Below are 25,051 nucleotides of genomic sequence, written 5' to 3' on the forward strand. Positions count from 1 at the left end.
TAGTTTTACAAAAGGCATATTCTGTTAGTTAACAATTGAAGAATTCTTGTCACTGAGCCTCATTTCACATAATTGTATTTTTTCGATTTGATGAGAAAAGGTTTTTGTCAATCTAGTTGTAAAATAAATTTAGCAGCTTTATAAGTGGGTTACACAGTTGTCAATAGCAAGCTTCTAGGACCAAGAAAGAGAGGTTCCTGGAGTAACTGAAGAGTTTCAAGGTAAGCTGATACTGATATTAACTAGATAAATGCAGTCTTGCCATATCTGAAGATTACTGCTGTTAGAAATCTTATCAGACATGTAATTCTTTCATTTTATTTCCTCAAGCTTTGATGTTCAGAAGAAATGTCCACTCTGTGAATTAATGTTCCCTCCCAACTATGATCAGAGCAAATTCGAAGAACATGTTGAAAGTCACTGGAAGGTGTGCCCAATGTGCAGTGAGCAGTTCCCTCCTGACTATGACCAGCAGGTGTTTGAAAGGCATGTACAGACCCATTTTGATCAGAATGTTTTAAATTTTGACTAGTTACTTTTGTATTAGGAGTTAATAATACAGTTTAACAGTTAAAAAAAAAAAATCACCTCAAATAGAGCACTAAGACCACAAGGTGTCGCTTCCATGTACCCTCTAGCGTACTTTTTGACCAAGAGCTACTTTGAGTTTGGTGTTACTGGGGTCAGGGTCAGTCTTTGGCTTAACACTATCAATAAATGTAATTTTAACCTCTGTTAATCTTACCTGCTTAGGAAATTCTTGTGTGTTTGTATATTTATTTCCCATTTTGCAAAATTATATGAATGAAGGAAATAGGGATTATTTTAGTGTTACCACATTGAAAAAAAAATGTATAGTGTTATTTAGCAGAATATTTACAAGATTGTTGACCTTGTTGCTTAAGCATGACTGTTAAAAATTATGTAGTAAAAAGAATTTATCATAAGTCTTGCAAAGTAATTCTTTGAATACAGAAACTTCATAATTTAGCCCATGAAAAAAATTTTTAACCCTCTTTAGAAAGGGAGCTGCATGTAGAATGAGATCACATGTTTGCAAGATTGCAGTGATAGCAACTGTCCTTTTATATTTGAGATGTTTGCTTTAGGAATTAATAGAAAGCATATTTTGCTAATTTTATGACTGAAAAACTTTAGAATACCTGAATAATTATTTTAAAGCCATCCTAAAGTTGTATTTCTGTCTGATGGGGAAATGGAACAAGATATGTTGGTGTAATTGTTTTATATTAAATGATCTACTGAACAGTGGTGGTTGTGGCATAAAAATCACAGAAAATGTATTTTTTTCCCCTCATTTTCCTGATAAGAGTGTAACTTTAAAAAAATGTTCTCAGTAAGTGATTAAACATGTAATGCATAAACCCAAATCAAACTAATGTATTTTTTATGTCTTTGATGTGTATAGTATTGACATTAAAGTGGACACATTTTTAGAGGTATGTAATTTCACTCAAATCTATTTGTGATCATCTTGAATGTCTTTTTGGTCCTGGGTCTTGAATTTTCTGAAATATAGTACTCTTTTAGAATATAAATGTTAAGAATTTAAAATACAGACTTTTTGATTTTTCTTTTTGTAGTTATTAAAATACTTAAGCTTGTTTTAAGCATACTAGTTACCTAAGATATTATGAAGTGCTATATGTAAATTGTATATACACCATCTGACTTGTATTTGTGTATCATTGAACTCCTTTAAAAGGTTTGAGTCTGGGGCAAAACAGTATTAGGCAGTCAGGTGCCAGATGTTAGGACATGGCAGATCTGGGATGCTGTTGTGAGGAATCCATGTTTTAAGCTTCAGGATAGGTTATAGGCTAAGCAGAATATATTCAGGTAAAATATGTTCAACAGTAGGAACAGTTAATAATTGTAGACCATGCTAACCTAAAAGTATACTTTGAATAGTATAGACTACTCACTACCAGTGAAATGAAATTGTTCATACTAACCTATTTTTAGGTAGCTTCTAGCCCCAGGCTTTATAAGTAGTTTACTATTGATAGAAAAAACAATGTGATTCATGCAAAACACCGAAGACATCTACATGCGTCAGCTGAATCCAAAAACTGGGCACCCTAAAAGCAAGGTACTAAATGGATATTCGTTTCTGTGGCAAACTGGATACTGGCCTTGATAATGGATGCTAATGAAAATAAAGAGCCATGTTTATTTTGGGTCAGAGGCAGTTTATTTTAAATGTGATTTCATTTACAAGCAGCTTTTCTTGACAGGAATTTTATTTAGTTGCCTTCAGTTCTAAAACAAACCTCTGTTGCTTTCAAACTTAATGTGCTCTGTCCCGAACAAAACATATGAAAATATAATTTAAAGCACAGTTTTCACAGACACAATACAATACATTCACTATACACGGTATAACAAAATATTCCCATCCTTACCTGTTTAGTAATACTGTCACAATGAATAAGTAAATAGAAACTGGAATTTGTTTTATAGTTGAAAGAAATCTAACATGCACAATGACTAATGACTGTTTAGCTGTTGAACTACTGACCCAGCCTACAAGTTTCTTGCACTAGAAGGAGCAAAGCTAGATGATAATTGGCCTAAAAAAATTTTGGTCAGTTATAGGTAGATACGAAATAGCCAAGTAGGGCCTTCTTATGCACCAACTATTTGCTTCTCACGTCTGGATCACCCTTTAACACAAGGGTAACACTGTACGTTCAGGACCAAGACTACTCTTAAGAGATCCAAGGAAATTTTTAGAGGGCAGTGTCTTTATAAATACTTTTAATTCCCTCATTATGAGGGATTCACAACTTAATGATATAGAAGCTTACCCATCTGGCTAACAGAATTATCTTCCTTTCAGAACATCTGAAAAATTGAGGAGGGACACCTGCTTCCTCCCATCTGTAAGACTTTCAACAAATGCAAACACAGGAAGAAAGTTATTTTTTATAAGCATTTTGAGTTTGATTTTCACCACTTTTGTGGGCAGTTAGCCATCTCAAAGCAATTTTTATTGCATAATTAGGCAATTGGTAAACTCATGTTTAAGGAATAGCACTTGGGAGAAATGAACACTCAAGGCATGATGGCATTGTTGGTAAGAAAAACTTCAGGAATGGTCCAGACGTAGTTACACTCTTAACAGGTCTTGTATTAGTCACTCTTTGACCACCTGCTGCAATAAGCACTTAATTGTCAATAAGGCTCAATTTCATATTTCAGCAAAATGTCTTATAAAGCTAAACAGACGTTTCCAATGAGAATACAGACATCTACAATGTGATGGAAAAAAGTGCTTTTAAAAAAATTCTAAAAACACAATGAGCATGAACAGGTGATGGGGTCTTAATAAAATGTTCCTGTTTGAAACGTGCTTGGAATTTTCTTATTTGCAACCCACAGGTTCGTTGGGCAGTGGTTGCAAGAATTGGCAACACATAAAACATTAATCTGTTGGCAATAGAGAACTACAAAGTGCTTTAAAACTTCACCTAAAGATGAAGATAGAACTAAATTTTACACACAAAAAATTTGCACTTAAGTATTTCAAAGTGTTTCCTAACAGATTTAAGGGAAAAGTATTTAACTAAACTAGTATCTTGGTCCACAGATATCAATAGGCATAAATTGAATCCCTTGCACCCAGCAGGCACTCAATGAATGTTAAACTAATGAGTGAACTGAATAGACTTTTGTACAAAAATGCTATTTTATAACTCTAACATGATAAGTCAGATGGCAAGATTTTCAGCCTTTTAAAGGGCAAAAGGATTTGCACAATAATATAAAACACAGAAAGCACACCCTTTATGTATGTTATTTAAATATGAAAATATTTTTAGCATATTATGTTAAACATTCTTATTTATATTTCCATTACCTAAAGTCTTTCTACTCACAAGTACTAACTCCATTATGTAAGGCATGGTAACCAGTTGGATAATGAAGGTATTATTTTGGTTTTGAACACAATGAGTTGATGTGTTGAAAACTTCAATCACATTATAATCTTGGGGGAAAAAAAACCTCAGTGCCTAGCCCCTCCTCCCCCCTCCCCAGTTGATACCACTGCAATACAACTAAACAATATGCAACATGCCCTCAATTTTAATCTTGGTTTGGGGAAAATGTGCTGAAGAACCTAGAGCTTTTTGTTTTGTTTAGCACCTTATATCAAAGTAATGAAAATGGGTATGATGATTACATGTGCAAATGTACAAAATCATTAACTCTACAAAGATACATCATTCCAAAATTACAGAAAAAATTTAAAGCATGCATTTAATTCTTTAAAGGGTTGCTGAATGCTTCCCCTGAAAAAAGGTGGCTGTTTTCAAAATCAGCAACTGCTGGTGAGGATTTCTTGGCACAGTTACGACCAGCATGTTATTGCTGCATCTTCCTGATAATCTCAGCCGACACCGGGGGATGGAAATTGATTGTGTGATGCCGCAGGCCCTGAGCTGTCTTGTAACTCTTACCACAACGACATTTGAATGGTTTACGGACACGAATCTGTGTTCTGTGACCATTCTTAGCATGGTACTTTATGCCATTCACATTCTGTGGAGAAGACAAAAATATCATCTGTTAAATGGTGTCACCCAATTGTCTGATGGGGGAAAACCTTAGTGTGGGTCTGACTGCAATTGGACCTCTCTCAGATGGCAACTGTATACAGAATAGGCTTTCGTTAACGCCAGTTGTGACCAAAGCAGTCCAGTGTGTTCACCATGGTCTGTGCCCCAAGGCCATTTCAGGTAGGCTTCAGTTACTCTGAAAGTACTGAGTTTGAGTTTTACATAAAATACATAGTTAAGACTCATGGACTGTACAGGCATAGTTTTGTCTGAAGAATGTTGCCAGTGAACAATTATGTAAATCTATCCAAGATAGCGAAAACAAAAAAATCTAAAGAAAGAAAACAAAGGTTAGGGTAATAAAAGTTCAAGATGTATAAATTCTTGACTGGAAACTCAGCATGTCTTGCTCCCAGCCAATCATGCTAATTCCTACCTTAGAGAATTTTTGTTCTTTTTCTACTCTGCATTAAGCCTGTATCTCTGCCCGTTTAAATCCTGCCCCAGTACAGTTGTGTTGTTAAGCACCTGTGGGCAGACAGGACTCTGCTTTTATTTATGTACTACATTCCAAACATATATTGAACTTTGAAAATGTCAGTTTATGAAATTCTTAGCAGCAGAAGACTTCTGAACTTCAGATTGGCATATAAATCCTAAATGATACATGAAGTATCTGCATGCTATCTGGATTTCTGTTCGTTGGTTTTGCTAGTTCACATTGCACATTCTATTTAAGACGTCATGCCTAGAATCACTATAGATTTAACCAAATTACTTTTCCTTTATCCCAATTAAATGGCAAGTAAACAGACTCGGGGCATTTAGTAAACTGATGGAAGATTTATGAAAGAACAAACGGCAGAGGTGGTACTGGAATATAGATCTCCACTTTCAGGTCAACTACTGTCAGGTTGAGCAGTAGGGGGAAAGAAGAAAAGGCTTGAGTTGTTGAGCATCGATCACCGGAAGAGTGGGCTATTTTTCAAAGTATTACCTGAGTGTAGGCCCATTGAGCCCAGTCCTATGCCCAACTAAAGGATTGCAACATAACCATCTTCTATTTCATAGGATGCCCTTGTCGAGCTCCCAAAGAAAAGGAACAAACTGGTGTTGTTTAATGAGCATCAAGCACAGTGCCTGGCACAGAGTAGATGCTCCACAAGTATCTGAGTGAATCTGTTAGAACATGCTTCATTCTGGAAGAAATTGAGAGATTTGCCATGAAACAAAATGTGTTCAGTGGTTATCACTATATTTCCCTATTGGAGATGCACCGTGCACATTAATTCTTTTCAAAAGTCCTATGGAAGAGAATCCTTTTCACACTGTGGAACCCAGGGGCGACAGATAGCAACCAGTTGTCTATGCTTAAAAAAATCTTGTAGGCTGTCTGGTGAGTTGAAGCTCAAGGACAGACAAAACTTCTTCCCTGAAGGCCCAGCTGTCAGCCTTCTGCCCCTTCAGCTCTTGTGGGTCTTGCATTAGTTCCTGCATGCAGGGTGAGGAAGCCCTTCACTTTGCCTTCTAGAGGCATGCCAGCAACTAGGAGATTGCCGTGGTAGGGTGTGGAGAGAGCAGTGACCGTGCAGAATCCGACCCATTAAGAGACGAACCCCTTGCCGCTCCAGCTATCCCACCAGGAGCCCAGGCACGTGGGTAAAGAAGCCAACCTGTGCATCTAGCCCCCAGCTAGTACCCCACTGCAGTGGCATGAGAGACCCAGGTGAGAGCCACTAGGGCCAACATACAAAGATAAGCGTTGTCTATCAGCCCAATAGTTAATGGAGTACCTCAGGGTTGTTGCTTCCTGTGGATGAGGAGTTACGAAAACATTTCACAGGGAACTTGTAAGAAGGATCATTATAAATCCAGGTACCCCTGTGTGTTTAGCAACTCCAACAGGACCAGAACTTAAGATACTCCATCCAGGCTGAGGTGGTTTTTTTTTTAAATAAGTGAGGCAAGGTGTGAAACTAGAAATTGCTAAAGCCATGAGAAACCTGTCCAGTGGGAATCCAGATCTGGAGTTCAGCAGGGGAAGGTCATGTGCAGGGTTGAGGTGATTCCAATAGGGTCTGTGGTCTGTACCCAGCTTGAATGTAAATGCTGTGTTGTGTGTGGCTGTGGGACTAATATATACATCAACTTTACTACTCTGGAAAAATCAGGAAGCCGGCTACATGTGTGGAAACATGGCAGCTCTGGGTTGACCAAAGGGCCTAAAATAAACTACCTTACCAACTCTCTCTCTCTCTTGCTGTGACTTAAAATGTTCACAAGTGTCATGGGACAACCTTATCAGAGATGTTAGTTATATCTCTAATCAGATGTAACATTTCCCTATCTGTTCATTCACAGATAACTATGGGAACTTCACTTTCCAAAACTCCAAAGCTTTGCTGAAACTCAGTTCTAACTGCAGAGATCCTGAAATGAGTTTGGTCTTTCAAAAATATTCACAATGACAAAAATAAATGTCAGGCAACTTGAAATTCTTACTAAATCCTCTGATCCCTGAAAAGGAGAAAGAGGATTAAGCTCTTACACGGCAAGGCACATCACTAACGGAACTTTTCCTCATGCCGAGAACTTGATATCTACTGTCTTATTCAGCACTCAGGTTTTAACTAAAAATTGACACTCAGAGAAGCTGACTTGACCAGATCACGAAGCTGAAAAATTCTTAAAAGTTGGGAAGGACTGGGACACTCAGTCTAGAGAAAACTGTCTATGACTTACAGTGATCTGACCCAGGAAGGGGCAAGGCATAAGGTACAGAGGAGGACCTGAGGTGGCACTGGTTCTCTTCCATGCCAGGCACTCCCTGCCTGCTGAGGGAACTGACCCAGTCGAACAACAGAATTCTACTCCAAATCAAATCATGAGAGCTAAAGTTAGGACACCACACACTGGGCCACCATGCCTTAACTATTTGATGTCTGTCGGTATTCAGGCTTGTGTAAGTACAATATGTAATGTGTACCATATAAAATCCTAACTTTCAGTTTCCTGTGAACCTTTATGTCCTACACAAAGGAGAGGATGAAGTCATTTGGGTATCTGATGTGGAAGAAAGATGAAAAAACCAAAGCTGGGCTTGGAGATGGTGAAAGTGTTAGTTGCTCTGTCGTGTCCGACTTTTTGGGACCCCATGGCCTGTAGCCCGCCAGACTCCGCTGTCCGTTGGATTTTCCAGACAAGAACACTGGAGTGGGTTGCCATTTAAGTTAAAGTTAAAACAGTGAAGCCATGTGGAGCAGCATGGTGACACCCCACCTGCCCCAGAGACGGCACTGCCAGTCTTCCTCTGTCACACTTGACATGGCAGCACATGGGATGTCCAGGGCAAGTCAGGTGGGAACCAGGTCTTTTCCTCCCATGGTTATTACTGTAATCTGTGTTCAGTGTAGGTAATTGTAGACATTGAGAAAGTAGAGAGAAGCATAAGAATGTACAACAGAATCATAGTTTAACATCTGAGGTATTTCAGTATTTTTTGCTGTGTGTGTGTGTGTGTGTGTGTAAGTGTATATATATAAATACACACACATACAGATTGGATTCCCTCATCAACATTTTTTGAAAATAGCATAAATTTCCAGGAAAATTATGGAACTGAAGAATTTGGACATTTTTAAAAGCTCTATTTTCTGCCAAGTTTTATCCAGAAAGGTCAGTTATGCTCCCACCAGGGCTTCTAGGGGGACCCTCAGGAGAGGCAAGGAGATTCAGATCCACTGAAGGGGAGAAAGGCTCAAGTGTCCTTCTTGGGAAAATCTGGAGCTACATGTGTGCTTGACTGTGTATCTACACAGATGCCAGAGACCAAGCTTGCTTTATGCTGCTGAAATGCTGTGTTCTCTGTGTAGCCGAGGACTCTCAGAGAAACTTTGTGCAGAACCAAGGTGGATGGAATCAGTTGTGCTCCTGGCCTGGAATGTCTGCGAGGAGCACAGAAGAATGAATCATGTTGTGGCTTTGGGGTTCCGTTGGTCAGTGGGGAGCCCACGTTGCCCCCCTCTTCCCCCATGCATTTTGTCTTTGTCCCTTTATCCTTAGGGTATTTACTTAATGTTCTGGATGTGAGCTACATGCAGAAGGGTCTTTGAGCTATAAGCACTTGGGCTAATAAGATCGTAAGGGCTCTGCCAGTCGTGTGAACAGATGAGGTAGAAAGGTCAGATGATAGAACTTCAGGATTGGGGGGAACTTCAGTCTGGGAAGCTGGTAAGGGCTCCCACAAACATTTGAGCTGTGCTTTGAGAAATGGGAATGAAATGAGGAATGCTGACAGAGGAGGGAAAGGGGGCATTTAGAGGCGAAAGAATTAACATGGGAAACCACTGTACTGCTCCTCCTGTGCCCTACTCTATATGAAGTCTGGGGAGTTAGATGCTCATCTTCTCTCAGTTCTGCAAATGCCAGTGAAATGGTGAGAAGAGCTGATCCTGAGGCAGTGCCCAAGAGCCTTGTGGATGAGAAACCCCCTGCCAATAGGCAGGGCAAGGAATGAGACAGGTCTGAAGGTAGCTGTGGGGATGAACAAGATGGTAGCCCTTGTGGATTCTGCCTGACACCACAGTGCACTAGCTCATTATGCCCTCCTCTCACCAAAATCTAATCCAACAACCATGCAGTAAATAAGATGAAATAATTACACTAGAGAACACCACTGCCCTGCAGCCAGTAACTTCCCAGGAGAAAGAGTGAGACTAAAGAGTTAGGTAATGTGACTGCCTTTTCCTCAAGCAGCTGGTTAGGAGAAGCAGTTATGCGTTTGTTCCTGTCCCATGCACCATTACCTGGTATTCTGGCCCAGGAAAGGAAACTCACACTTCCCTCATGGAAATCACGACCACCAATTGCCACCCGTGTCATCTGCCAGTCTGTGGTACTGAAACAGGCAGCCTCTATAGCCCAAGTTTCATGCAATTTTCTTTAGGCCTTAGATGGAGAAAGAACACTCCCCCAAAGCCCTCATCGACCTAGATGCAAACAAACTGCAGGAAGGCAGAAACTACTGGAAATTCAAGAAAAATAGAACTAAGAGAGTAATGACAAGAAAATAGAAATGACCAGGGGAAAGGGATGGAAAAACAAAATGAAGCCAGAGGTGGCAAAGACAGAAGGCTTCATCCTCTTTGGCCAAAATAAAGGGTGTAGCTTACATTCCCCTACCTCATTTTTTGTTTTTCAGTCAGTTGCGGTCTGGGTTATTACTTTGCTCCCTCTTTTAACTTAGCTGACGTGTAAGACACCCCTAAAACAGTGTTTGGACCCTTGAGAGAAGGCAGCAAGACAGCGGAGCACGGGGCACCAGCTCCCGAGAAGCATGGAGGGCAGGTAGGATACAAGAGCAGTGTCCTTGTCCAGCTTTCTCCATTTTCACATAGAGAAAGAAGAGAAAATCTCTTTCTCCAAGCAGAGCTGTCCTCTGGACAAAGTAGCTTCTTGAACAATCCCTTGGGCTCCTGGCTTCCTGAGGTAACCATTTCATTCTCTTCCTACCCCCACTCCACTACCACGATGCCTTCTGACCCACAGGAATGTACGTGTGCAGTGGGGACACGGCACAGTGCATCAGGACACACTTATGGGACCTCACATCTCCATCGTGGGGCTTCATCTGGACTGTCCATGATCAACATTTAATCGTGTTCAGAGTTGGTGAAACCCTGAGCCACTTACCTGTGATACATTTGTGTTTTATGCTTTAATATCAGGAGCAGGTATAAAGTACTGAAATAATCTTGTGTGTGTGTGTGTGCAGAGACATACTGAAGAGGGAATAATACAGGAAGTGCTTATGCTATCATATTTTTCAAGCCTTTCTTTAGAAATAGTCAATCTGCTGAGCTTTGGGGAAATTAGCATCTCATCACAGGCACCGAATCTGTTTTGGATTTTTAGTTTTTCACAGTTGGATTTAAAGAGCTGCTAATGCTTCATGGGAAAGTTTGCAGATTTGTTTTCTTGTAATGTCCTCTGGACCCGAATGTGTAGGTGTTTCTCAGTGTTTTGTCCCTTGGGAGTTTTTCTCAACAGAGAATTTAGTGCCCCTGGCTCCCCTGACACCCAGTCAGGCCTGCAGAGACACAGGTTTTGGCCGTCTACAGAGACTTTGCTGAAGCTATAGAGCTGATGGTTAGGTGTGAAAAATACCAAAGGCCCCCTTTTTCCTCGTCTCTTCATGCCATTTGGGGGAAGTGGGCAAGGGCTTCCTCAGCTGGAAGAAAATACCCTACAACATTTTCCAAAAGAGCTCAGTGAACCGTCTGTAGGCTTTTAAGACTTCAAAGTGGTCTCTCTGAACCACCTGCAGAGCCAGCCACGGGGAAAGGTGTTTGGCAAACAAATAAGTGACACATTTGATATTCTGCCTGATTTGACATGAATTTGAAGAATATCAAAAACATGATCCTCCCACAACAACAACAAAAATCTCCTGACCTATAGTTCCCACACAGATCAGCAAAGGGAAAAACCCACCCAGAGACCAGAGCTAGCCCTGACCTGAGGGCAGCCACACACCCAATCGGCTCCACAGAGGGAAGCACCTCTCCCCAGACTTGACTGACACAGGGCTTGCCATTTTCCATCTGGTTACGCCAAGCGAGGGTATTTCTTTTACCTTGTATCTCTTTTTACATCCAGGAACCGGGCAGGCAAAAGGCTTCTCCTCCCCTCCGTTCATGCACATGGAGCTGAGGATGGCTTCAGAGCTGATGGCACTCTCTGTGGTCCAGGACTCGTCGCTATCTGACTCCTCATAATCCACCTCCTCCTCGTCGTACTCGCTGCCTGCGGGGCCAGAGCAGAAACCAGGAGCGTCAGGAGCGTCCCTCTCGCCCTGACCCTGACCCTAGGACAGGAGGCATGGCAGCGAGGGGACAGGCAGCTCCGACTGCCCTGGAAGAGGACATCTAGGGCACCAAGGGACTGCAAGGGCATCTAGTCCCGAGGACAGCCCTGAGGGGGAGGGTATCTGTTTTCCCATCAGAGAGCCCAGGGCTCATGGTAAGGAGTTAGCTGTGCAAGAACGTGAATGCAATTCTTCAGCAAAGGTGACTGCAAAGATGCTGAAACCAAATATAACCGACCACGACAGACAAACCCCTGTCCCAACACACACACATGCACATACACACACACAGGATACACATGACACTCCAATGAACAGAATTCTGTCCCCTTAATTTTCCTGCTTTATCACCATAGTAAATACAAAAATCTGTGGGAGGGGGTTACATTTTACACTTATTAGGTATTTACACTTCAGTGGGAATTCATTTCAGATCTCTTCCTTTATAAGCTCAGCTGGGAAGACCACGAAGAAATGTGGCACTAAAGGGGGGTTACCCCAAGCTAGGGAGGCAGGGGGCTGAAACACCCAGAGCTCTGAGGACACAATGTCATCATCAGAATGCAGGTCCAGCTAGAGGAAGACCCGACAATTCCCTACCACACCTGTCCCCAGCGAACAGCACCTGCCTTTCAGTACACACCACCTTTCCTGGGAGGGAGGGCCGGCTGAGCCACCGCAGCACAGAGCTAAGACGCATGTCGGGATCCCCTTGTACCTGAGGTTAAGAGCTCTGCTCAGAACTGAATTAAAAATCTGCCTCACCAACTTCTGCTCAGCATGGAGGGGATGGAGAACCACTTCAACAAGCAACCCCCCCCCCTTTTTTTTTAACGAGGTCTACAGCCATTTATGTGGAGTTTTTGCACAATACAATCCTGAAGGACATAATTCTACAGATCATAAACAGTGTAAAATAATATGTTGACAAGTTCTAATGCATTTACAAGCCTCGTGGAATAAATAGGAATTATAGCACAACATTAATAAGAATTATATGGTAGCAATTACAGTTGTGAAATTCATCCCCCAGGTGTGAAGCTAAATTGCAGCAGGGGCCTGCCTGGGTGCTCACCGTGGGCTCCCTCTGCTACATCAATTATTTCAACACCAAATATTGGCACTTTTATTGGGTTTCATTTTAATAGGCATTAATAAGATTGTTTGAAGAGCCAGTCAAGCCAGGAACAAGGACGCCAGCATGAGGTGAACACTTAAAAGGATCCAGGAAGGGAGGAAGGGACCTCAAGGTGAACGAGGGCCTCGTATGTTTTAGGCATGTGAGATGCATCATCTCATTTAACCCTCTGGTGACCCAGTGAGGTGAGGATGACTGTCACTCTCATACACACAAAGAAACTGAGAACTGTGTGCTCCAAGAGCTTACACATTCTCAATTAGCGATTAAGGGAGTCAGTTTTCCCCAGGTGACATTTTCCTGGCCTCCAATGCCAGCAGCTCTCTGGGGCGGTGGGGAGGGGGGTGTTTCTCAACCTCCATGTTTCTGGTCCTCCACCATCTACCACTCAGAATTCAAAGCAGCCTGTTTAGAAACTCGGGCAGTGCAGAAAAAACCACCAGGCCAAAATGAGGCGTTGGCATTCAGTGTGGGTTTCAATAAGCCCCCAGCCGTGTTTGGCTGGAGACCCCAGGGATCAAGACAGCACAGGGGTGCCACTCTGCCGAGGCCCTGAGTCGGTCTGTGAGCAAATCTCAAAATCTGTTTTCCAGTAGGGCACCGTTTAGGACATTTTACTCTTAAACAAATGCCACATGCCGCTGTCCTTTAAATTGCTTGTTAGAAAACTATAAATGCTGTTTCGCAAAGCTCTTCCAGTAGGACTTGAGAAAGTGAGAATGACTAATTTACCCATCTAATTGGGCTAACTTGTTAACCTGAATACTGAAAAGTGCACAACATTTACAACTGGGGCACAGGGGGTGGGAAAGAAAGCCTCAGACCAACCGAGGGCTTAATGAAGCCCAGTAGAAGATAAAACTTCAAAACTCCTTGGGATCAAAAGGGGCCAGGCCCGAGGGATTGATCCTGTAGACACAGCTGCTTGGAAACCACATGGCATCCAGTCCCAAGTGTTGCAGGAATGGGGACCACGAGTCACCATCCATGTCAGGATACCTTTGTGAGTATAGGCATGCTCACACACCACAGGGTCCTCTGGGTGCTTTGTGAAACTGCCTGCCTGGCATGGGGATCGAGAAGGATCTGTTTCTACTGAGTTCTGTCCTGTAACACAAGCTGAGCAGTGCACGGCCCTGGGTTTATGCCTTGGCTGGACAGTCAGCTGAGTGACTACCTGGCCTCTTCTTTCTCTTCTGTGAAATGGGGGAAAGACTCTTCCCTTCAGTTTAATTCAAGGGTTAAAATTAATGTTGATAAAGCACCTGGCACAGGAAGCCATAATGAGTGCTCAAAAAACAAGACAGGACCTCCCCGGTGGTACAATGGGTGGGAGTCTGCCTGCCAGTGCAGGAGACACGGGTTCCATCCCTGGTCCGGGAGGATTCCATGTGCCTCAGGGCAACCGAGCCGGTGTGCCACAACTGCTGAGCCAGCGAGCCTGGAGCCTGTGCCCCGCAGTGAGAGAAGCCACTGCAGTGAGGAGCTCATGCACCGCAACAGAGAAACCCCTGCTAGTCACTAGAGAAAGCTCTCGTGCAGCAGTGAAAATCCAGTGCAGCCAAAAATAAATAAAAATGAAGACAGTGTAATATCGCTTTTGTAATAATACTACCCTATAATATTACATGTAAAATGATACTGTTTTTTAGAAAAGCCTGTTGTGAAACCAAACAAAAAATAAGAAAATTCAGAGGTTTGGGAATCTCCAGTAGAAAAACTACAAGAAGGATTCCATATCACAAGAGAGGCATGGTGCTCACTGAGGACTGTTCATGCAGACACATCTACAGGGGCCAGTCTGGGAGCCCACGTGATCCGTGGTGCTGCCACAGATAAGCTGTGTGACCCCAGGCAAGTGATGTAACCTCTCTGAGCTTTAGGTTCCTCATCTGTAAAATGGACTGATAATACTACAACCTCTTAAGGTTGTTGTGAGGGCCAATTGAGTTCCTGCTTTTAAAAGGATTTAGAACAGACTGAACAACAACATTTACTAATATATTACTGTGTAAAACAGATAAGCAAATAAAAGGATGAGGATTAAATAGTTTAATCAGTTCAGTCGCTCAGTCATGTCCGACTCTTTGCGACCCCATGGACTGCAGCATGCCAGGCTTCCCTGTCCATCACCAACTCCCGGAGCTCACTCACATTCATGTCCATCCAGTCAGTGATGCCATCCAACCATCTCATCCTCTATGCGCCCCCTTCTCCTGCCTTCAATCTTTTCCAGCATCAGGGTCTTTTCCAGTGAGTCAGTTCTTTGCATCAGGTGGCCAAAGTACTGGAGTTTCAGCTTCAGCATTAGTCCTTCCAATGAATATTCAGGACTGATTTCCTTGAGGATTGACTGGTTGGATCTCCTTGCAGTCCAAGGGACTCTCAAGAGTCTTCTCCAACACCACAGTTCAAAAGCCTCAATTCTTCGGCACTCAGCTTTCTTTACAGTCCTACTCTCACATCCATACATGACTACTGGAAAAACCATAGCCTTGACTAGATGGACCTTTGTTGGCAAAGTAATGTCTCTGCTTTTTAATATGCTATCTAGGCTGGTCATAACTTTCCTTCCAAGGAGCAAGTGTCCTTTAACTTCACGTCTGCAGTCACCATCAGCAGTGATTTTGGAGCCCAAGAAAATAAAATCTGTCACTGTTTCCACTGTTTCCCCATCTATTTGCCATGGGGCCGGGTGCCATGATCTTAGTTTTTTTAATGTTGTGTTTTAAGCCAGCTTTTTCACTCTCCTCTTTCACTTTCATCAAGAGGTTCTTTAGTTCTTCTTTGCTTTCTACCACGAGGGTGGTGCCATCGGCATATCTGAGGTTATTGATATTTCTCCTGGCAATCTTGATAGTTTAATAAATATACATAATAACATGAGAAATATTTTACTTAGTAAGTGTAAAGATTCCATATCTCCTTCCTCCACCTTATGGACTGTCCTGTGTACCTACTCTGGAGCCCACTGCCCTTCAGGCCAGCGGGAGGGGTCAAACAGGCCCATCACTGCCTGCTTTGAGGCCATCACATTCCAGTGAGCTTTTGGATTGTTCCAGGGAAGCAGGAAGGGGTGTTAAGGAATGCATATGCTCATTCATTAACCCTGATCTTGGCTGAGCAGGTGATCCTGGAGGCACGTGTGATCTCTGTCCTGTCAGTCTAGCAGAGGTGGTGCTGGGCTCCAGCCAGCAGAGGGAGGACGCAGAATCAAGTCAGGCTCCTGGTTCTGAGCCCTCATCACCCAGAATCCATAAAATGTTCATTTCTGCAGCATTTTCTAAAGAAAAAAATTATAAAGCATTCCTCTGTGTAAAAAAGGAAAAGACCCCCAACACCCATTCTTGTAGCTGGGAGTGATTGGGGCAGGTAGGTGTGAGGAAAGCATGCGAGTCACAAGAATAATTCACTCCCTGGGCCCAGAGCAGGTGTCTGGGGACGGGCTGGCAGGTGTCCTCTCAGAAGCAGGGTTGGGGAACAGTGAGTTGGTGAGTCGCAATTTTGCAATGAGAAGGAACTTGACAAGCCCTTGACTCCACCCTCAAGTTAACATCGCAGAAGTGAGAGGTGTTCGGTGGTTTATCTCACAGGTCTCTTTCTCCAGGGCTGCTGGCTGGGGACTCCAGCAGGGTAAATCTATGCTGTGGCACGAGCACTGGTTCATCTGCATCTCTCCACCCCCGCCCTTTCCTTTCCACAAGTCAGCTCTAAGCCTTGGCAATGCCAACTGAAAAAGACAAGTGCTTAAGCACAAAACAGAAAACCTGCCACAGGCCAGCAGCTCTCCCTACGCTGACTCTCTTGAAGGGTCGAGAAGACGGCATTCTCATAACTAAAGGGAAAGCCTGAAGGCCTTCAGTAGGAAAAGCAGATGGAAAACCCACAGCCGTGGCTTCTTTAGAGCAATGGCCGCTGTTCTTCCAGAAGTGCCAGCCTTTCCTCTGGGCTACAGCACCTGAGAAGGCCGACAGCACAGGGACAAGAACTGCAGAAACAGCGCCCTTGTATTTTACAACAAAAACCGACTGGGTGAGATTTCTGATTTGGATGAACTTGCTCTCCTAGGAGAGAGAACACCCGCAAAGATCTGCATCCCAAGGACAAAGGTCAGAGGACTGGGATGCTGGGGGGATGTGCCAGGGGGGATTTACAGTGGGGATTCAGCCAAGCAATTATTCTGTTAGGATGATTACTGTTTTCACTGATGCTCTGGTTACAAAGTCCCATGGCTTTAAGGCTCTGCCCAACCCTAGTTCTCCCTTAAGCACTGTCATTTTTACTGCACTAATGGGCACAATATGAAGCTTTGAGGGATGCACAAAAGCATGATAGCCAAAATGCCAGGCTTCTTTTAATTTGGCCTACTTTTGCTTTAAGTCATTTGTTCCTTAACTTCTAGCAAATACTTCCATACCTAAACTTACCTGTGCCTACTGGATTTAATAAAAATTGTAGCTACCTAAGAATGAGCAAATTTTGCTTGACACTTGCATTCTCGAACTGGAAGGAGTTAGGAGATGCCTTTGTCATTTAGGTGGTGGTGGTGGGGTGGCTCCTGTAAGCCTGGAGTGTGGAGATGTATTTTTCATGGAACCAACCTTTGTTTCCCCAGTTTCGCAAAGGGGAGAGTTGGGGTTCAGGAGGTGAGGGACCTAAGGTCACCCAGTTAGAAACAGGCAGGCTGGACTGGTACTTGAGTCTTTGGTTTCAAAGTTTGTGCTTTTTTATTTAATTTTGAATGAAATATCCCTGACTGACAGAAAGATGTGACACACAGAGCGAAGCCCTGGAAGCACTGGAGAGGAGCAGGACGGAGTCCAGCATGGGGTGTGGGAAGCACAGGGCTAGTCTCAACCTCAGTGTGGGGCCTGCCCTCCTGGGTGTTAGCATTCCAGTGTTGCAAAGAAAAGCCCCATGAGTTGATTTTTCCAGGCTTTTCATATTCTTAGGCATCATTAAACAATTTACAAATAACTTTACCAACGTGAGAATTTCTACAAGAAAATTAATTTCACCTTGCACGGTCACAGGTGGGCGTTAGCAGCCACTAATCTTTCTCAGGTTGAGCTTTCCATTGTCATCCTCCATGGCTGCACAGTCCCCACTGTGGGGGCCGGAGGTGGGCAGGACAGTGATTGACAGAGGTACCTTTGGGTGGGTGGCCCCAAGAGCTCATGCCAGCATTTCATTTGGGGAAATGAACAAACCCAGTGGACAGGATTTCAGAGGGCAACTATACTCTACAGGACTGCGGGAAGAGTCTGCCTGGGTGTCGGCCAAGGAAGTAAAAAGTTGATTTCATGAGTTATATGAAAAGACAAGGGGGTCCAGAGTGCCTGTGCACACTTATATCCATATCCACCCACCTGGACGAGTCCCCTTCATGCCCAGGAGCCACCTGAGTGCCTCATGCGCCACAAGGACCTCCTTATATCTAGCCCACTTCCCTCCAGACTCTGCCCACCACCTCTGTCCCCTGCTCACCCCTCTACTCTGTGAAGATGGCCCCAAACCCATTCTAGCACCTACAGTGTTCTCGTTCTCTGTATTCATAAACAGAGTGACATACGGATAAAAACAAGTCAACCTTTCCCAGAAATCCAATATGCCACAATTTTAACTCAGATCGTTAATATTCATGCACAAGTTCTAACTGCAGTGACAGCAAACCAAAACTCTCTTGGGATGTCAAATTCTGGCAAAGACATTAGCAAAGCGTTGCCTTTCTGCCTTATAGAATTATAATTATAATTAGCTTTAATTGGTACCGACCCACTTGATATGAGCTGAAGCAACAACAGTCTAAATGAACTGACAAGTGATTACAATGGAAGACACACTTAGTGGCTCCAGGGACCATCGCCAAGTCTCAAAAATTCTTGACCTCCTTGGTCCACCATCACTGTCCTAAGGGCAGCTGACCCTTACTGGGGGCACACTCATTTAAACCTCACAACAGCCCTATGAGGCTGATACCTACTACAATATCTTCATTTTATATACAACAAAGGCTCAGAGAGGCAGAGCGCCTTGTCTAAGGTCACAAAGCTCTTCCGTGGCAGAGCAAGGGTTCTACTCTAACCGTCTTAGCTCTAGAGCTTGTCTTCCTAACCTGCCTATGGTCCCACTAATAACTTGAATCCACCCGAATGGAAGTGCACATCTCTCAGTATGTTCAAACGCATGTCACTGAACTCACGGTGGCCTTGAGAGTACCTGGCACACCCAAGTCACACGGAATGTATTTGTTAAACACACAAAGGAAAGGCAAAGATGAAACAGGCCTCCTGACACCAGGTCACTGCTTTCTAACCACGTAACAGGGTTGTGTGTGGACACTGCAAGTGATGAAGGCATTGTGGAGACGCACACGCGGCTGTGTATCTGACATCCAGGGTCTGCCACTTCAAGACAGATGAGATGCAGAAGTCCAGGCCCCCATCACCTTCCATTGTGTTGATTTTTGACGAGTTGATGATGTGGTCACAGGCAGCCGCACTCCTGATGGAACACTCGTAACAAGGGGAACGCTGGAGGGATGTGGAGGCCGTCACCCCCAAACTGGCCAGGACCGCACAGCCCTGACTGCCGCCCAGCCACCATGACATGACTGCCATCACCGAAGGGCTGAGCAGTGCTCGGAAGCTGTGACCCTGCTCCTGGCTCCTTCCTTGTCACTCTCACTCCACAGCCCATGATTGAATTAAGGTTAAGATCTATGGAATCTTAAGCTTTATGGAAGCCTTAGGGTTAAGGTGATGGAAATCAGCTGCTTCTAAAACCTGGGTGTTCAGATTTTAAAACAACTCCACCAAGCGAGCGTAAGAAATCCTCTATTTGAATAGGCACATTGCCAGAAAAAGATGTAAAGGGAAAACTAACCGTTTTCTTATCAGTGCTTTCTTATTTTGCCTCCGTCCTCTTCTTCTTTCTCCTTGAGGCTTCAGAGAAGCCTCTGTTCTTCTCTCACCCACTCAGTTTGCAGTCAAGCCCCTGCAGTTTGTTCCTGACTGAGTTTTGGTACCTAATTCCCCAGCTCTCCATCTTGGTGAGAAGAGAAACAAACTACCCCCAAAGCACAAGAAAACATCTTGTCTCCTTTATTGTTCTCATATTCTGGCTATTTTTCAGGGAAAACAAAATGAACAATAAGAAACAAGGACGTCCCTTCAGTATTGCAAGGATCTCGGTAACATCGCCACCCCACCTCCCACCCCCATCAGCTCTGCTATTTCACTTTGAGGGGAGATTAAAATGGCTCTTTCCCCTGAACCTTCCAGTTGCTGCTCGAGATTCACTGAGATTTAACATAAAGGTTTCTTGTCACAACAGGCAACTCTCAAGACCTATTTCCGATGCAGAGTCCCAATGTTTTCAAATTGTGACTCCTAAGTGGGTCGTGAAGTCATTTTTGTGGGGCATAATTAGAATTATTATTTTTTTTAAATGGACAGAATGGAATAGAAAGTATCAGAGTATAAGATGTGTTTGTAAAACTTGTTTCAGGTGTGTGTCTCAGTGTAAAGATTCTTCTGACTACATGTCACAGTAAGAAAAACATGAAGCCATTTTTAACCACCAGTATAGAGCTTCTTTCTACAAGAACCAACATTCATTTCCGGGGAGGGGGGGGAATCAAACAATTTTTAACTGACATTTTAATAGGGTATAGAGAGGCTGAAATAGAAGAGAAAGGTCATTTTTGGTGCCTGCCAGTAAGGCACTGTGTCAGCTAGCAGGAACCTACAAACGAACAGGGGAGGTGGGCTGTTGGCAAGCCGACCTCAGGCCCACCAGGAGGACACAGACAAGATCTCACCGTGAAAGTGACAGAGGTGTATCATGGAGAGAAAGTATGACGACAGCTCTTCACCATTTCAGGTGTCCTTCTGGCCCGTGCCACTTCTCATTCTTTTTGAATATTCTCTAGGGAAGCCAATCTTTGTTTGCAAGGTGGGTGAAATCTAGTTCTAAGACATGGTCCTAAGTCACCCACTGGGCTCTTTTAAAAAGGGTCCTACAGGGCACCCTGGACTCTCTTACCAGTTGTTGTCAGATTGCCAAATAGAATAGGTTCTCTGAGTTTCAAACCTTGCAGCTGAGCTAAGAAGGGCTGGCCAGCAAGCAGGTGCCCGTGAGGGTGAGTGTCCAGACTCAGAGAATCAGGCCTGCTCAGTCCTGTGAAGGAGGCACAGGGGAGCCTGGAAGGGGGGTGTGGGTGTGTCCAAGGGTGACTGGCTTGTCCTGCCTATCACCCTCTTGTGTCTCCTGGGAGATGGCTGTCAGACTGTGGGTTCCTCAAGGCTGGGCTGCTCTAACTGTCCCCAGACCCCAGTACCCAGCATGGTGTGCACCGTGAACAGGGCTCCGCCAGTCCTTGTGGGATGAAGGTATCTACGGCAGAGGCCCTGAGCACTGGAGGGATGGAACCACGTGCCACAATGCACACAGGGATGTGTATGTAACATACAGACTCTGCGCTTCGTAATTGTGCTTATGTAATACACACTACCATTTGTATATAACAAAATAAGAGGAACAGTGACGCCATCAGGGATCACAATCTGTACGATGCACGTACACAACGCTCTATCTCCCATTAAACCTGATGAATACAACTATGAAACCAGCTGGATCCCAACCAGAGGCTGCGTTGGGGCAGGTAATTCAGGGACCTGGGAGCAGGCTGCCTGTATTAGGATCTGGCTCTGCTATTACCATCTGGTGCCCTCTACCAGACTCCTCTGTCCGTGGGATTTTCAAGGCAAGAATACTGGAGGAAATACTGCCATTTCCTCCTCCTGGGATCTTCCCCACCCAGGGATCAAACCTGCATTTCTTGAGTCTCCTGCATTGCAGGCAGATTCTTTACCACTGTGTCACCTGGGAAGCCACCCTCAGACTCAATATTCCACCTTCAACGCATCTGTGAAATGGAAAAAACTGGAACTAACTTCATAGGGCTGTGGTGAGATGGAGAAGGAAATGGTGGTCCACTCCAACACTCTTGCCTAGGAAACCCCATGGACAGAGGAGCCTGGCCTGCTACAGTCCATGGGCTCACAAGAGTTGGATAGTAGACTTAGCAACTACACCATCACCACTAATATGTATAAAGTGGGTACATTAATTCGTGGCATACAGTTCTGTATATTAGCTCTGGATGGTATTATTGTTTTGATCAGTAATTTAAAACTGTCTAGACTTGAAAGAAATGGCCAGGTATGGACAAAGCCAGTGAGAAATCATCTGGTTAGAGTCATCTGTCTAAAATGCATGGACAGAAATGTCTAAGATATAGTTTGCCCTTTTAAAACAACGGATGAGAATACTGCTTTCTCATGCTGTCAGAAATAAACAAATGGCTGATTCGGGGTTATATGGCTGAACTTATTTTTCATTAATTCACCCACAGTCCTGGAGACCTGGGGGTGAGACACGCAATCTCTCTGCCTTCAAGGTGTGCAGTGAGATGAGGGCCCCCCAGTGGCTCATTTCTGCGCTGTGGGTTCCTGCAGCGAGGGCGTGCCCTGCTCTCAATAATGTGAATTCTGGAAACAATGGGAGCAGAGGACTGTCTTTCTGAAACAAGTGCAGCCTTCTCTGTGGTACAGAGGCACTTGCCAGGGCTGGTTACAGGAATGGTGTTTTCCTTTCTAACACAGATTTAATGTGTTATACGTACATGCAGGGTGGATATTTTTATGCCAAGGGAAAGCTCAGAGGGTAGGGTTGGGAAAAGGAGGATGATGGACATCAAGAAGAAAGATGCAATAATCAAGATAAGAAATAATCAGGGTCCACTGGCAAAAACCCGTTTCTGCTGCATCAGAGTAACCGTCTCTTTCAGACCCAGCCGAGGACGTGGAAACGAGCCACTGCAGAAAATATGGTGTGCTTCTCTGGGGAAGAATGTCATGAAGAGTCACTGAAAGTTCACAGGAATCTCGGAGGTCTCCCGTAAAAGCTTTGTTTCACACTTTGTCCCATGTGGAACCCACAGCCTGGGCCGCATGAAAAACGAGTTTTATGAGAGCACTTCTGATTTTTAAGAAGGCTATTTGGCTTCATAACCGGGCAGCTTCCTGAGAGCCCCGGGATGTCATTTTTACATACTGCACATCGCAGGCTGCCTCCATAATCGTCAGGGCCACACTTAAATCTGGTGAAACGTTGCCTGGGTGACAAACCTCGACAAAAGCGATTGGGAGAAACTGCAGGGGCAAGAACTTCCCGGTCAAAGAGATTGTGTTAAGTGTGCTATAAAAAGTAGTCTGATTTTTTGCATGAGGGTAAGGGGTCGAGTGAGACGAGGACAGCGTGGCTTCTGCTTCTGGCATTTTCCATTCCCTATACGATTTTATCCAGCTTCTCCTGGGCCCCAGTGTTGCAGCAGACCTTGAAGTCCAAGGTCGCAGAGTGAGCATCCAGTGACCTTAATGATGCTTTCTCCTCTATTTCTATTTTTCTGGCAATATCTCACATGACCATGAGCACACACTTTGGAGCCCAACAGCCTGGATCCCGATGCCACCTCCTTCACCGATTGTTCACTGACCTTGGGACACTCGCTCAAGTTTTCTTTGCCTAAGAACCCACATCAGACAATTCAATGAATCAACATATAGGTAAGTGCTTAAACCAGCACCTGGCACTCAGCACTCTCTTAGTATTTCCAGAACCCCAGGAGCAGCAGGGGTCTATGAAGTTGCCTGGTTTCCCCTGCCCACTCTCACTCCTGCGTCCATGGCTGGTTCCTGCCCCGTGGGTTAGGGACCCTCAGGCCCAGCTCCCATGTTCCACGTGGGGCTGCTTCCTGCCCTCCTGCCTCTCCTCCAGCCTGCTCTAGCCTGTGTGTTGGCCACCTGGTCACTGTCCACTAGATTCACCTTCCCTGTGTGCTGTTGTGGGTCAATCCCCCTGTACTCCCTTCACTTTGGACAAGAATGTGGCCTGCCATGGCCTGGCAGTGGACTCCCTTGGCTACTCTGTCCTAGTCCATCCTACAGATGTTCTGTGACAAAGACATGATACCACATCCCTGGAAGGCTGGCTTCCTTTCAGTTGATCAGAGTTGACTTCAGAAGTGGCTCTGAGTTCTCCCTGTTGCTCTGACATCATATGCATTAACTTTGGCTGCGAGGGGCTGCTTGGTGGCAGGAACATGGTTCTTAGACTCAGAAGCCAAAATTCAGATCCTCTTTGTGGGATCCCAGGAAATGTAGCGGTCTTCTTTAAGCCCTGTTACCCCACTTGAACAAAGAGGCCTGCAGCAGGATCGGCCTGACAGTGTGGTGAGGGCTGAGCTGGAACACAGAAAAGGCTTTTCACGGTGCCCAGCAGAGGACGAGCTCAGCACAGACCTGGTCACACAACCTCTTCCTTCCTTGTCCAAAACAGAGGTGGTGGGCTCCTTCCTCTCCTCCATCCTTGCCCCTCCCTGGGTCACTTCAGGGTTCCCTGGACACAGGCATTGTTGTACAGAAATCCTACACAGGCAGAGTGCTTCCTCTCACTGTGTTTACAGTAAGTATGTCACACTTAACCGAATGATGCCATATAAGCGTCACATGGTGATAAACAAGATGTTTTCCCATGGCTTAGTAACAAGACTAAGGGTTTATTATTAGACATCTATTGATAGTTGAAAACAGGAACAGTTCTGGCCTAATAAACCACAGCTATTGGTCCCCGGACAGGCTGCAACAGAAGTAACAAAAGATCTGTCTGCTTGGCCCAAACTCATATGGAAATGTGATGGATGATCTATTTACAGTTTGGATTCCAAAATCATCAGGCGCTTGAATTCTATTGTGCCTGTTACTGCCTGTGACTGGTCTGGATGGGAATTTTTAATATAATGGATGAGGATGGACCAGAGATTTCTGAGACCCTAGACGGCTATATCTTGAAGGCACCAAAGTGGACACGCAGAACTGTGGCATAAACAGACTCCTCCCCTTCCTCTCTAGAGTCTCCAAGACGGACTATCAAACTGCAGCAGGGGCTTCTGTTTGGGTGGCTTCCTTGTGTGCAAATCCCATGGAGGGGGTGGGTGCTGAGAACTGCTTCTGGCCCATTTTCCAAAATGATTCGGGACAGAGCAGGTCAGGAAGACGCCCCACCTGCCATTTTCATGTGGGAAGAAGGCGGCTTTGTCCATTAAAAACAAAAAATAGAAACCCAGTGACATAAGATACCATCTCACTGTCCTTTTGCCATTTATTTCATGTTTACAGTTAGGAAATGGCATTTCTGTACCAAGATCTGATCCTCTATGCAAAATAAAGGAAGACTTTATTTGGAATTTCTGTATTTTGTCTTCCGAGGCCCTCCACAAGCTGGCCCCAGCCCTCTAGCCTCATTAAAAGAGCCCCCCACCCCGATGCCTGCCCCCAACCCCCGTTAGCTTCTCTCCTCGGCAGGAGGTGTTTTCACGGCCCTAACTCAGCATCTCGCTCA

General features: G+C 44.5%; 2 protein-coding genes across 7 annotated transcripts in view; one reads left to right on the forward strand and one right to left on the reverse strand.

Moving 5' to 3' along the window:
• Positions 1-2,196, forward strand: part of TAX1BP1 (Tax1 (human T-cell leukemia virus type I) binding protein 1) — an 84,237-nt gene extending 82,041 nt beyond the window's left edge. For both annotated transcript variants that reach the window (XM_010855406.1, XM_010855405.1), the window contains one exon: positions 331-2,196. In XM_010855406.1, the coding sequence (XP_010853708.1) occupies positions 331-532 (202 nt within the window). In that variant the 3' untranslated portion in view covers positions 533-2,196. The remainder of the gene's footprint in view (positions 1-330) is intronic.
• Positions 2,193-25,051, reverse strand: part of JAZF1 (JAZF zinc finger 1) — a 323,385-nt gene continuing 300,526 nt past the window's right edge. For all 5 annotated transcript variants that reach the window (XM_010855401.1, XM_010855400.1, XM_010855403.1 and 2 more), the window contains 2 exons: positions 11,218-11,387; positions 2,193-4,566 (listed from right to left, as the gene is read on the reverse strand). In XM_010855401.1, the coding sequence (XP_010853703.1) occupies positions 4,390-4,566; positions 11,218-11,387 (347 nt within the window). In that variant the 3' untranslated portion in view covers positions 2,193-4,389. The remainder of the gene's footprint in view (positions 4,567-11,217; positions 11,388-25,051) is intronic.

This window comes from Bison bison, unplaced genomic scaffold (assembly GCF_000754665.1).
Source record: "Bison bison bison isolate TAMUID 2011002044 unplaced genomic scaffold, Bison_UMD1.0 scf7180017864364, whole genome shotgun sequence".
Classification (NCBI taxonomy): domain Eukaryota; kingdom Metazoa; phylum Chordata; class Mammalia; order Artiodactyla; family Bovidae; genus Bison; species Bison bison.